The sequence below is a fragment of the Takifugu flavidus genome, chromosome 21, assembly GCF_003711565.1.
Source record: "Takifugu flavidus isolate HTHZ2018 chromosome 21, ASM371156v2, whole genome shotgun sequence".
Lineage (NCBI taxonomy): Eukaryota > Metazoa > Chordata > Actinopteri > Tetraodontiformes > Tetraodontidae > Takifugu > Takifugu flavidus.
Window position 1 is genome coordinate 3,874,359 of NC_079540.1, and position 14,815 is coordinate 3,889,173.

The 14,815-nt window shown below is 45.0% G+C and overlaps 1 protein-coding gene across 2 annotated transcripts in view; it reads right to left on the reverse strand.

The window, feature by feature from the left end:
* The window catches only part of csmd2 (CUB and Sushi multiple domains 2), a 150,998-nt gene that overhangs the window by 65,150 nt on the left and 71,033 nt on the right, over positions 1 to 14,815 (reverse strand). For both annotated transcript variants that reach the window (XR_008947899.1, XM_057020343.1), the window contains exons 10-17: positions 13,378 to 13,499; positions 11,295 to 11,398; positions 9,581 to 9,693; positions 6,080 to 6,262; positions 4,545 to 4,735; positions 4,262 to 4,397; positions 1,790 to 1,984; positions 218 to 356 (exon numbers count right to left, since the gene is read on the reverse strand). Coding sequence is in view for 1 of the 2 variants with exons in the window: in XM_057020343.1 (XP_056876323.1) it covers positions 218 to 356; positions 1,790 to 1,984; positions 4,262 to 4,397; positions 4,545 to 4,735; positions 6,080 to 6,262; positions 9,581 to 9,693; positions 11,295 to 11,398; positions 13,378 to 13,499 (1,183 nt within the window). In the remaining variant the exon portion in view is untranslated. The remainder of the gene's footprint in view (positions 1 to 217; positions 357 to 1,789; positions 1,985 to 4,261; positions 4,398 to 4,544; positions 4,736 to 6,079; positions 6,263 to 9,580; positions 9,694 to 11,294; positions 11,399 to 13,377; positions 13,500 to 14,815) is intronic.

Genomic DNA, 14,815 nt, shown 5'->3' on the forward strand with positions numbered 1-14,815 from the left:
TCTTATTTCAATCGTAAAGGACGAAAGTATCACATAAACACAGCAAAAGTGCACAAAGGATTTGTAAAATAAGGCAAAATAATGAAGCTCCCCATTACAACTTAGGCAATTTATGGGATCTTTAAAGTCCAATATTATTCCTGAAAGGCAAATGGAAGCTTCCTTTGAGTAGTAAAAGGACATTAAACAGTGATACTTTGCTATCGGTGTTGCTCACTTGTCAAAGATGATCTTGATGGGGTATCCCGGCGGAGCCTCAATAATCCATTCACAGTTAAGGGCCTCCTTATAGAGCTCGGGCCAGCCAGGGGAGAGGATGATCCCACTGGGAGCCTTTAGATGTCCTCCACATGGGGCTTAGAGAGCGAAACAGAGAGGGGTCATGGGGGGGGGGACACAGAGAGACTGAATTATGCATGTCTTCTCCAGCTGATGTATGACAACGTCCATTGATGATCCCATGCATCAGCCAGGGCTCATCCCATTTCTTTAACTGCATGGGGTCTATTTAATGTAAATTGGAGACAGCCCGCTTCAAGGTTAACCACTTCCGCTCAGAACGCACCTGTTACTGTGCGTGCCTGAGCGCAAGGGCGCGTTACATTAGCATGTGCGCGCTGCCCCCACCGTCTCTCACCGAACCCCTCCCGGAGAGGGTGCCGCTGTCATCTCCATCAAGAAAAGAGGAATTGGGACAACTTTGATAGCTAACACAAAAGACGCTTAAGCACATCAAGCCTTCATCCTCGTGAGTCCTCGCCATACGTCTCTATAAGTGCCTAACCTTACCAGAACACAAAGGCGAGGCGGCGGGCTTAGTTATGAAGTGAGCTTCCCACTCACTTTGATGTGGAATGATTTAATCAGCACACTCAGCATACTGAAGGACATCTGTAAAACGCATTAGGCTACAAATGCAGAGGTATGATAGATGGTCCCCGGGGAATATAAAGCTGCGGTGGCGCACAGGGAGGAAGTGACATGTTTTAATAATGGATCCTCAGAGCGCTACTGATTAGGCTCCGCAGCAGTCTGAGCCAGCCTGCTTTTGCACAACGATTAGTGACATCCGAGGACTTAAGTTGGATCTAGTAACTCTTTTTCAATCACCCTGTGAGCACAGCTTCCGATCTGGCCCTATTGTGTAGATCACTGGCCTTTTAAGGGTTACTGGAGCCAATTTTAAAGTTCCCACATTACTATTTACAGCGAGTTTAAGCAGCATAAAAACTGACAGAGTGGAACTGAATGCTCTTTTGAGCAACCCTGAGAGAAAGACAGATGAAAAACCTCACTGAAATTCAAATCACAGTGGCTTCAGCTTCTTTGAAGACTTGCAGATAAAAATGAAGGAACTGAATAGAATCTAGAAGCCCACCGCTGTGTGTTCCTGCGGAGGTTTCAGAGATGTCTGGCAATCGGATGTGCATCGCCCCTAATTGAAACCGAATTTATTCACAACAGAGAAGTAGAAGAAACCATTAGGGTTTCTGGGGTTTTTTTTAATCGACTGCGATCGCTTCCATCGCGTTCAATGCCGTCGCCTCATGTCTGTATGGGTGATTTGAAGAAGTTGCAAATGAGCTAAAAACAAGTCTATGTGGCAAATGCTATCAGAAGTAGAGATCTCATCTTCTTCTTATTAACTCAAATCCCTGAAGTATTTGCCCTGCTACTGTTGCAGCTGCTAATCAGAAAGAGGATACGAAATATGGACTAAAGCACCGCCATTAAACAGGATAATTGACAGTGCCGTTGACAGAGGAAAGCTTTTTTTAGGAGAGCTCACCTTCACAACGCGGGACCGCGTTATCCCAAACCACGTTGCCATCCTTGAGGATGCAAGAGATGGTCTGTGAGCCGTGGGTCTTCACGAAGCCCTCCTCGCACAGGAAAGAGATGGAGCTGCCCAGCTGAAGGTTCTCGCCAAAGCGCTTCCCGTTCACAGGGACCCCGGGATCTGGGCACTCGTTGTGACGAAACGCTTTTGGAGAAAGCAGATCAGAAATGAACATTAGCAGGAGGAAAAAAATCTATGTGACCCTTCTCCAACAGTACATGGGGATTCCAAAAGGAATATCCAAAGCTATCAATTTATTGTAGCAGAAACTGGAGACACTGCAAAGACTAAACACCGATTATCAGCCCTAGGTGGCAACATCCTGAAACAAAATTCTAGCAACCACTGGAAGAAACCCCATAAAATGTAATCTTAACCCTGGAAATGGTATGTAAAAACAAAACAAACAAAAAAACACATCAGGTTTATTCTTATTCCTCTCACTCAGGCCAGCATCTCCTGTACATGCAGGTAGGGGACATGTGTAGGCTTTGATAAATCCCTCTTCTCTTTCCTTCAGACCAAAACAGAGCGCCAGCCACACCTCATCCATCACCATCATTTTATTTATTAAGGTGCCAAAAAAAACCCTCAATACAGTTTGGCATGTCCTTAATTAACATGAATGATGGCAGTCGTCTGCTGTCTCACCCTCCCGCCCCCATCGCCGAAGAAGCAGTCCCGCAGTTAGATGGCACTGTTCTCGGGGAAATGGACGCCATCTTCAATTAAGAGTGCTTGACATTCATTGGCCACGTCGCGTCAGTTATTTATTTATTTATTTATTTGTCTAAAGTGCTATTTGATGGACGAGTCCGTGTGCCATCCACGCCGCGGCGTCACAGTTGCACCTGGGTCGGGGTTGTTGCCGTGTTTGCAAAAGAGCTAAAGTCAAGGCCCCAAAGCACTCGAGGTGAAAAACATCTCTATGCTAATTTTTCAATGGCAGAAACACAAAGCAAAGCCAACACAGGCCAAAAAAGTAAATTAGCTTGTCGACGAATAGGCTTATATAGGCCAGTCGTTGAGCATTCCTACCTGTTAATAGAAACTTGATTCTGTCTCGCTTTGGTTTCAGCTTTTTTATGACTGGTGGGTCAGTTAGGAATGATCCCTTCTCAAGGGCTCAGTCCACCCAGGGCCTATCAGCTTGAGCAATCCACAATGCTCTAAGGGAGTGACCTCTACCCATCCTCGATTCTGTCTATCTATTGGCTAACTGTGCTTTCTTGGGAGTCATCAGGGGCAAACAGCTCCCGACAGCATCGCTCCAAGATCATTAGAGCACTGGGATCGCTCCTTTGTGACTAAGGTGACAATTCATTAGCAATGATTTCATCTCTAACATCCTGTGTAGCCTCAGATCCAAAATGCTCAGACCAAAGATTGTCACTTGAAGAATGATGCAAATTTAAACCCAAGAAATTACCAATGCAATAAAAGCACAAATTACAAGGAGTTAATTCCCATCCTGACACCGAGAAAACCAAGGGAACACAGAAAACATTCAAATGTTATGAAATAAAATCTATTTGCTATTATTGCTGCAGGTATGAAAAGCACCTGAGAACCTAAAATGGAGGAGCAGCTACTGTCCAAATCAAAGCTGGCAAGTTTACCTAAAATGGAGGCTGATTGAAATTTAAAGACATAGTTTAGAGCAAAGGGTCCATTTGATATTGTACTGCTCACTGTAAAATGATTTAGAGAATAAAAACTCAGTAAAATAACTTTCTTTTGCAACAACACGTAACATTCTTATGTTTTAGCACTTTAAAATTGTGAGAAATTAAAGTATAATATGAGGAAATGTGAAATTGTCATTCCAAAATAGAGACGTATATATTTTAGCCAGTCACTGCAGTGAGCGCCGTGAGTTACTGCGACAAACCTCCCAGCAGCATCTTATCTAAAAAAAATAATTCAAAAACAAAACAAAAAACTCGTTCTGAAGCTTCGCAGAGACGGGTGTCGTCTCTGTCTGGAGGTATTTATTCTGGGATGCGCAACAATACAAAGATCAGGCTCATTACACAATAGCACATATGCAACGAATGCAAAAGCCCCGCTTCCAAACACAAACAGGACAGAATATCCATGAAATGGGTTTACCGGCGTGCAAGCGGCGTGCACTGCGTCGGTATTAAAACCCATCTGGAATTTACTTAGAAGTCAGCAGCTGCCCAGAATAGAACAGCGCGAGCACGGCCGCAACGTGTGCGTCATGCAAAACGCTGCTCCTCTCTCTGGGTTTCATTTAGGTGTCACGTATCTGCTCGGAGAACAAAGGTACATTTTTGCTGCTAATGTACTGCTGAAGGGCGGAGAAGTCGATGGACACATGTAAACTTTAAAGACTTCACAAGGTTCTTTTACCACCCACACCCCACGCCCTCCCTGAGGCCGGCGTGCGCTGCTCACTTGTGAAGGTGATGTTGAAGCCTCGGTCCGTGTAGGTGTGGTCGGTCAGGAACTCCAGTCTGGCCACGTGGCCGCTGGTTGTTATCGAAGGAGGCAGGACGTCTCCAGAAAAGGTGCCGAGGATCGGGGATTCAGCCTGACGAGACACAAAGACCAAACGTGTCACAAAGGGGAGCGAGGACTCAGGAAATGAGGCGCGGGTGTAATGAGGCCGGTGAAGGTTGTTTAGACAGTGCAGGCGGTCGTGGTGATGGAGGATAACAGCCTTCTGCTGCTACAATACCTTTCCTCCATCCTTGATAGAGAGGAAATCAAATTGTTTCTCCATGCTGAGGTCGTTGAAAGCCAGATTGATGCGGCTCTCGGGGTTGGAGATGATCAGCCACACGCAGTGCATGTTGTTGCCGTACTCCTGGGGGTAGTTGGGAGACAGCAGCACCCCGGATGGAGTGGTGAAGTTGAAGAAGCACGAAACTGCAGAAGCCAAGAAGAAAAGAAAAAGAAAATGGGTTTAGGAGAGAATTTTGCTTGGGTTACGTGCTTTAACTTATTATCTGTACATTTCTCCTTCAAAGCGATGTCGTGTTTCACCTCAGCGGACGGAAATCGTGCAAGTTGAACCCAAAAAAGTGTTTGAATGACTTTACTTTCTTTCATTTCTTTGTTGTTGCTGTTTTTTTTATTAACCTAGAAGAGAAATGCAATTTAACAAAATGAAAAGGGAGGAAGTCTCAGATGTTTTGGGGGGAAATGTATCTAGAATAATAATGTTTTCCTAATCGATATCCTGCAGAAATGGATGTGTTGGCAAAAGGGCAACGTTGCAGCGCGCTCCTGTTACAGGCCAGACTTTTAGCCCTTCCTTGCAGAGTCCACAAAAAAAGAGGTACGAATGCTGTGGCACGGAGAGCCCCCCCCCCTCTCACTTTGATAATTGGTGTCACTTCCAGACTCTACCTTCTATTGAAGGGCTGAGGGAACTTTTGGAGAGGACAAAGCAATTCAATTTTAACTACCTTTCCCTTAATTGCAACCGCAGCATCACCCACAAGTAGACGAGTCGAAAATTAATGAAGATGCTGGGGGCTCCTGCAGGGGCTCCAACCATTAATCTTCTGCTATGGCCTCATCTTAATCTCCTCTTTGAACTTCCTTTTGCATCCACGTGTTGCATAATAGCAGCTCTTGTTGTAGCAGTTAGAAGGTGCTGATGAATAACGCAGAATGTGCTGACTTAACCTTCATCACTCGGTGGCCCAAAGCTGCCGTTTTCGGGGGGACTGTTCTGTTTAAATCAATGGGGGTGGGTGTGTGTGTGTGGTGTGTGTGTGTGGGGTGGTGTGTGTGTGTGTGTGTGGGGGGGGGGGTGATGAACAGCTTAACATTAATTCAAAAATGCATAATTTTATTGAAAGTTTCTTGCGTTCAGCAACAGTGAGGAACCTAATGGATTCTGTCCACATGAAATAGGAATTTCATTTGGTTTTCTTTTGGTTTTGAATAAATAATGTGTTTACTCGACCCAACTGAATGGGAATAAGCTGCGGTTCTGGTCCCCAGTTGTCTATCAATAATAAGAGCAGACGTTTGTTGCCTGGTCAGCCTTTTTCTGGCTTTTTTTACCAGCCTCCCACGCTCCGTCTTTCCTGGCATTAATTAAATAATAAGTGCGCCCATTGTTTTAAAATGCACGGCTTCTCCGAGGCAAACTGTGGGGATAATCGCACCATTTATTATGCGGCACTCCCTACCCTCGCATCCATATTTATGCGTCGGCACGCGTGAACCCACGATGCACCAAGCATCCGAGAGACTTACAGACGCAGCTGGGTTTCTTGGCTGACCACTGGTTGTTCTTCTGACAGGTGATGTTCTTCTTCCCCACCAGCTCGAAGGCGGGCAGGCACTCGAAGTACAGCCTGTCGCCGTGGCGAAAGCCCGTCCCCTCCCGTTTGCCATAGGATGGGATCCCAGGGTCGCCGCAACTGCCCTGTTCAATTTCTGTCAAAAAAACCCCCAAAAGATATTGGACATGTAAAATGGATCAGCAAACCAAGTACAAACTGTTGCCAGAAAGTCCAGAAAGGATGAGTACTCCTGGACAATGCAAGGACAGACATCCACACTCACACTCGCAACAAGGTCATAAGGTCAATATAGAGCGGAGGAACCTAGAGGGCCAAGAGAAACATGCAAACACACCAAAAAGACAATGAAAATGGAGCTGGCAACCCCGGCCGTTCCTCCTGTGGGGCAAAAATCTATTCTGACAACCTGCCGGAGTAAAAACAGCAAACGACTTCCAGTTAATTAAAAGCGGCAAAGAAATTTGTAATCCAGGTCAGCTCACTGGCCACCTCCACTGAATGATTCAAAGCATCTGTTGAATTTCCTGGCCTCCGTTTCACAAAGCTTATTTGATACACCTGTTAGACACAAACGCAGAAAGAGCCAGAGAGGGTCAGCGCTGATGTGGGAGAGCAAAAAACAAACAAGAAAACAACACCTATTGTTGCTTTAAAGGAATCAAGGACGTCACCTGGAGCCTTTTCAAAGGAGGCTTTGCTGGCATTCAAACACTTGATCAACGCTACACACTGTCTCTCTCGGAATCAGAAGCTATTTATTAGCTGTTGCTGAGCGAAAACTTCACAGGGGTTTAAATTGACAAGTCTGCCATGAATTAAATGCCGCAATCCATGTCTTTTACCGGCGTAGGCTGGAAGTGGACAGCAGAAGGCCGTAGATAGGTCTTTAGTATGGGTGGTTTCTATACGGGCCAACATACATTATCATGGTGTTGGTGACACGTCCATCACGTGTTCTTTATCTAGCTGTAATTTCATTTAAGACGTTCCAGGCTCTCACACCCCTGCAGGATTCAGGATCACGAGTGGGCTGCTTTAAAACGCAAGATGAATAAAGCGATCATCTTTTGATACGATTACAATCCGGCAGCCCTCCACCTGCCCTCAGGGCGCAATGAGAAAAAGGCACGTGGATCAGAACCGTAGTTCCCATTACAGCCTCCTTATTGCATGAAACGTGACATACATACAGGGGCGGCCAGCTGAGGCGTTGGGTTCGCTTCGAACCACCTATAGAAAATATAGATTTCAGAAAGATGGTTGTGTTGCGTTCGCTGACAGCTGGAAGGAAGACGAAGGGGAAACAGAAGGAAATCACGCCCCACTTGGGGCCGACGAGACAGGTTTCCTCACTCCGTGATATTAAAGTCAACATGGATTTAAAATTTTTCCCCGTCTTGAACTTTAATTCGTAGCATTATTTCTGCTTCCATTAAGTAGCCTTTAAGGCCTCTTTATCCTCTCTAATGTCTCAGACCCGCTTAAATGTGTCTTCCTCTCTTCCTCTCCCCTCCTGCAATGTGTTCCTCCACTTACTGCGTGACAAATGCTTGCACTTTCTTGGGAAGCTGATGCGAGCACTTTCAGGTGCACGCGCATGCGCCTCCTTGAGACTTTTGCAAGCTTTTATCTTGTGTGCACTTTATTCCCGCTTTTCGGAGGATGTAGACTACAGAGATGGGAGGACGCCGAGGCAGGCATCCGGACGGCGGGACGCAGACTAAGCTCATCCATCCAGGAAATGATGGTGGGACCTAATACAATTTTAAACCGCAGCAGGGGTGAGGCAGGGTATAAATCCATACCCAGCCCTAATGATGATCATCATTTAGATCACATATTTAGTGCTCACTGCTGTGTGGATGTATGGCTGTCCTGAGGCAGCCTCATTCACAGGACAAGTCATTGATCTTACGTGAGGGTCACCTTTTGAAAAGGTGGGGGTGCTAAAAGCAAATTTTTGAGACAGGCCTGACAGTGTTAGAGGGGAAATATACAAATGAATGGGTAAGAGCCGCCAGACAGTCGCGCGCGGCATAAATCTCGACAAACTGTATGCAAATTGTGCACACGCCCAACTGTTTGTCACTGAAAGACTCACTGAAGGCCAGAAAAGCCCTGCAGTCCTTCCTAAAGTGAGCCTCCTTGTGGTTCCGAGTGATCAGTTTGTGCATTTTTCTGCCAGGCAATTGTGTGCCTACATATGAACGATGTTTCAGCCACGTGAATGAGGAAGAAATTAAATGCAGCGTGTAAACATGTTACCTAACTGCTCGCACTGTCCACATGAACAGGGTGAATAAATCCATCTATTTCAGATGCTAATAAGTGAAACAGTGTTGAGATCTGAATGGCTGAGGTCACCGCTGATTGTGTGCGAGTCACGCTCATACACAGGGGGCAACACAGGAGTGCGCCAGCGCCGCACATTTGACAGACGCGCTTAAAACACAAGTAATTGCGAATGCAAATTAGGATTCAGGCTCTTCAGTCACAGAGGTGAAGCGGTTCAAAGCATTTCACCCCCTTCATTCAGTAGAACTTATTTTAATCAAACTTTAGTTTGGCCTGTTGCTCCATCTACTCGATGGCGGTGGCAATGCTGCGTGATTCTGAGAAGCTCGGGGCAGACTTAGCTATACGGCCGCTGCTTCCCCATATTTGCACAAAAGGGCAGTTTCCCAATCTCATGCTGCCTCCTCTTTTTACTTCTCTTGCCTTCAAACATACACAAATTAATTTCCCCATTTATATCCCCTAATGTTCACGCACAAGTGCATCCAGGCAGGCCAAATTTAGGGCTATCTGCTTCACCGACAGCCCGCTGGCTGTATATTTTCTGCCAAATTAGTGGATTAATTCTGCTGTCTCATTAGGACTCAAGGCCTTCAAACCAGAAACAATAAAGCACATAACACAGTTGTTGCTCAGTTCTGAAAGTGTTATCTGTGGGACTTTTGGAAGGAAACACTGACATTATTATATGTGTTTGGTTTGACTGGGCCAGAATACAAATGTAACCGCAGGTGGTCCCAGCTCATGCGGGCTGTTTGAGGTAACTTGCAGAGGTGGAGAGACAGAGAGAGAGAGACACAGAGAGAGAGAGAGAGATTAGACTATTGACTAAATCCAGATGCATTTTGAGTAAATGCAGATAATTGAATTGAGTTGTGCTGAAAAGATTCAAACTGATTAAAAGCGCAAGAGGAAAAATGTCCTTTGACTCTGAGCGTCTTAGCTTAGTTCTTAGCTTATCGTTGAGCTTCGTTTCACACGGCAGAGAGGCAGCATCCACCTAATCCTGGAGTCAAAATAGCAGCAAGGTAAGATGATTGCAGGCCAAGTCAAGCGGCTTTTGTCTGGGGCCACGGTACCAGTTTAAGCAGCGAGTCACCGTACAAACAAGGGCGGAAATCGTAAACAACCCGTGCCGTGCTGGAAGTAATCTTACCTTCATAGGATACCCTGAAGCCCAGGGAGCCGCTGGTGTCATCAGTTTTGAAATTGAGCCACATCTGGTGACTGGTGCTAACCACGAGATCCGGCGTGGTCGTCCCCGACAGGCTGCGGAGGGATAAACACATGACACTCTTCTCACAATACAGTGAAATCACTCTCGTGCACACAGTCGTGTGAATCCTGCATCCGCATTAACGTTTTAGCACTTTAGCACTAGAACGCAACAGAAACAAGGCTGATCTCTAGCATCCAAGCAAACGCAGTAAGTGCAGGTAATTCTACCCTGAGTAGCCTTTCAGTTTTCCAACACTTCTATTCCAAACAGTCGTGGCATGAGACAGAGGGAGATGAAGGCGAAATCGGTCAGTGCCAAAGGAGAAATTTAATCCTATGCGAACAGTAATTTCATCTACCACTAATTAGCAAGTGTGCAGCAGAGTGAGTGATTAAGAGTTCTAATTTTAATGATGGCACATGGAAGATGGTAAAGATGGTCAGCGCAGCGCTGTAGTCGGAGATTCTTAATCAATTTCGTGTTTTATGTTTTTTTTTCCCCCGCTCCCACTGTTTATATTGTTAGCTGTTTTTCTTCACAGTTGTGGGAGGAATGATGTAATTTCTAGATTTTGTTCAGTTTCTTTTCACCTGACCAACACCAAATTCTCTTTGTGGCTATTTTAGGAATATTTACAACCATGACTCATCTGACTGGGACAGTGATTTAATGTTTTATATCCTATGACGGTATCGCAATTAAAATAAGTCTTTATTTCAGGAGATTATTACTGCAGCTGATTTCCTCACGCAGCCTTATAATGTCGCTTGTTTTGCACGAGATATGCAGTAAAGCATGTTCACATCCTCCAAATGAAGAAAAAGAGTGGATGGGGGGGTTTCACATACTCACGATTAGCCATAATATTCATGCATTCGTGTGTCTGACCTCAAAAGTGGCAGGGAATAAAGGACTGCCTGCTCCCTCTGCACACTTCCCTGCACCGCTGATTCACAAAACTGGAATCCCAGCTTCAACTCGGCTGTTATCTGCAGTATTTTCTCCGGTGCTAAATTGTTTTAGCTCATTTGAGTGCGTCCGATATTAATAGAACTGCTGCCTTTTATATAATAAAGATAAGGGCAGCAGAGGGAGCGTAATTAAATAGACCGGTCCATTTTCAGTGTTTGTGTGAAAATATTGAAGTGAGGGAGGATTTTCTGCCTGTCTGACCTTCCCGTCACTATTCCCCCTCCTTCCGTTCATCAATCAGGTGAAGCTTCCCATCAAGACCGACCTGTAACTTTTCACCGAGGCGTTACAATTAACAATGGCCTGTGAGGTGTAATGGAGTGCAGAACTCTATCAGGTGGCGCCGCGTGTCTGGCTGGGATTGTTACAAGCTGCTTTTGAAACATTTAAAACGTGGATGATTGACAGCGCGGCATCAATTTTTCATGCACTGCTGCATCAGGCGCTGATGAAATGGAAGCAAGAGAGAACAGGAAAAACAAGAAAAGGGCCAGAAGATGCAGAGGTGGGGAGGGGGGTGACACTGACAAGAAGTGGAGGAAAGGGGAGGCGAAACTTGGAAAATAATTAGGAGGAACAAAAATATGGGGTGGGAGTAAAGTTTGCCGCAGATGGCGGGGATTAAAAACCCATAGAAAAGATTACAGGCGCAAAGATCAAGGTTGAAGGAGTCACTCACACATGGAAGATGGTCTTCTGGTCTCCCACCACCTCTCCGTCTCCGACTGTCAGGGTGTCGTAGCCGCGCTCCAGGTCAAAATCCTCAAATGTCAGTTTGATTACCTAGACAGCAGATGGAGCATCACCACGGTAACTATCAGCGACGGGTGCTGGAATGTGTCTGACATGAGGTGCCGAGGAGAGCCCTCTTTCCATCTGTGGCCTTCCACTGTTGCGCAACCCCGTCTATCATGTTCTTTTAAAAAAATTATACATATAAAAATACCAATATGTCTGGGAGGAAATGAGCCGCAAAAAAATTATAGAAAGCGGCTAAAGATCAATACACACTTTTGCTTAAGTTGCCAAATGAGAATACTTTTTGTTAAATAAATAAATATGGTTTCCTGCTTTGAATTGGTTGCACCTGATTTCTGCCAAAAAGACAAGGTTTTCAGAGCAGTGAGCCGGCCAGATCTAATGAAAAAGCTTATATAAATGCAAATTCTCTACTATGTTAAACTCACAGCCTAATGAAAATTGCCAAGGTGGTGGAAGAGATGGATGGTGCATGTAAAAATAGGTCAAATCACTCAATAAATATAGCAGCTCTGTACTTCCAGCTGCTCTCCCAACCAGCACGGGAGGTACTCATAAGGACTGACAAAAAACAAATAAAAGCACGCCTTTATAATAAGCTATCTATACAGTACTCTTATGTGCACAGGAAGTTCCCAGAGATGCCAGGAGAATGCTCTGGTAGGTGGTTATTTGCTCCCAGATGAAGCCATATTCACTACCACAGCAACAAAGACACTTTATTGAGCTTTGGGACTTCTTGTCTTTTTAAATTTCTATCATATGACCGAAGAACCAGGAGGTAACACTGACCTTAGTATCTTAAAGACATAACATTACATTCTTCCCATCCAGCCCAAAGTACATGACAGACAGGCCACCTCTTATTTTTTAAGGCCGCTATTGCACATAGATCTTGGTTTCTTTCATCTCTATTCACCACTCCTGATTGTCACGATAAAAGCTGGCTGCACCATTCAGCTCGTCAATGTCACTCCTGTTCAAAGATGTGATGGTGATGCCTGTAATAGTTCAGGCAAAGCTGCCCTTCAAGGCCCATAATGGCCCAGCCAGTAGCATCTGCTGGAAGGCGCCCAAGTCAACACAAAATAGAAGGTAGTGCATTCAGAGTAGAAGACTGACGGCAATTACAAGAGGAAGTGCTGAAAGTGTCCTCTTAATGCATTTGACAGTCAGTGGAGGAGCATAAATGCCTCCTTCTTGTCTGGGAAAAGCAAATTCAACGCATCAAGACAGTTGGAGGCGTAACTGGACAGATGAAGAAGACAGCAGAGTAAGTGTTTAGTAAAATTGGAACCCTTTTTTTCACTGAAAACCCAACAAGAACAACGATGTTGTGGATTCCAGATACTTTGAACTGCACACTAGATCCAGCTAATGTGTGTGTGTGCTTGAGATTCTAAGGTGGTGTTTAATGCAACGGATCAGCGCTGCTTCTGACCGGCCCTGCTCACCTCACGTAGCTTCTGCTTTACCCAGCACGGCAGCAAAAGAGAACAGATTTGTAAGAGTGTTTTGTGAGGGTTGGGGTGGGATTTGGCAGAAGAGCAGCTGGGTGGCCTTGAACACAACTACAAAGTCAATGATCTGAACGGAGTGGCCATGACACCTTCCTGATACCCAATGAGCTTCCTCTCGAAACCACTCAATTACTCCTCTATCAGTTCTGACTTTTCTGTCTTTTGTCCCTCGCCGAAGGTGCTTCAGACAGCGCTGTATGTCGTCTGCTGGCTCAGGACCAGCGTCCTTTCTCCTCACTTCTACTTTCCTTATCTCTTATGTTCCTCCGTTGGAAAACTTCTGTCACATCAACCGCAAAAGTGTCCTCTAGCAATTATCGAAGATTTTCAAAAAATGGAGCCTCTATCTTAAATCTATCCATTACAGGTGTAGACTTTCTGCTGGCAGTGCTCAAAACACTGGGGACATGAGAACAGATCCAAAGCTTCATGAAGTAGATTCTTTTGGGTGTCATACAAAAAGTAATGTTTCTTGGGTTTTACCTTTGATGCATCCGTGGCTGTGATGATCCAAGTGCAGTTAGCGTTGTTGTCGTACTGGACGGGGTAGTTTGGAGACGTGATGACACCATTTGGACCTCTCAGCTGTCCTCCGCACATCGGTGCTGCAACAAAGACACAATAATCAAGCAGATTGTAACAAAGCACCCAAAGGATGAAGTGTGGACACACCTCTGTCCTGGAGAAGAAGACGAATAAAGAACCCGCACCCCTATTTGGCTGCTAGTTCTGATCATTTAGCCATCCGCCAACCACCTGAGCCCCTGCTCATCAGCTTTTTTTTTATTATCCATACTCGCAATCGTGTCTTGGCCTCGTGTAGAACAAGTGGTTTATTGTCTTTTTATGCACCCATGTAGGGTTTTACAGCCGTCATCTAAAACCTCACCAAGCACCATCGTCATCATTCCAAAACACATTAGAAAGCTGTCAAAAGCCAATACACCGATTCAAAAGTGAATCTTATTAACTCCAGGGTCCCATAAGCACTCGTCATGCTAAAAGAACTTCTTTCGAGAACTTGGTTGTCATAATTGTGGTAAAATGTTGTCACATTAAAATCCCAAGAGCCACAGAAACAAAAACCGACCACTGGAAGACTTGACTTGCCAATTTATTGTGGCAGCATGAAAAATAGACTCATAAATTATTTACTCGACCCCATAAATCACAGGGGTTCGAAAATAAACTAGGGTGCTTTGGTGCTATAGATACTGAGATCTTAATTTTTGGAACAATTAAAACGAGACACAATATCAGACCTAATCTGGACCAACTTGAGTGGCTTTAGTGCAAAAAATAAATAAAGTCTTGTTGAATCTAGTAGTTCACAAACCAATCTTGAGAGGACAGGGCGACTTTGTGTGAGGACCTGAGGGTGTGTGCATGTCAGTATTGTTAAAACAGCCCTTCAAATTAAAGCTGAATGCCTAATGAGGACTTTAGGAGACTCGCGTGTGTACCGGCGCAAAACTGTGGGGGATAAACTCAGAATATTTAAAAGATTGAGGACAAGGAAACCAGGTTTATTTTAATGAGTTCCATCTGAGCGGGGTCCATTGGGTGCCCAAGCCATGTTCAGCGACTCTGCACTCCACTCCTCTCCTTCCCAAAATTTGCCCCCATTAAAATGTATAAAAGAACTTTGGCAAAGTTAAAGCAAGAATAAAGTAATTAATTTGAGCCGTCCCGACAGCGAGGGTCACCTTTAGAAAACAGTGCTGCGGCAAGGAGGTGTTTTCATCCCTGACAAATTTTTTAAAATATTGGGAATTATCGCGCTTGATAAGCTCCGCTCTGTCTCTTCATTTATAGACATCAAACTGCAACAGCCCAGCGAGGAGGGGGAGGAAAACCTCAGACGAAGAAGAATTCCAGCCCCGCTGAGTGATTGGAAAGAGCACCAGCACATTTTTAGAGC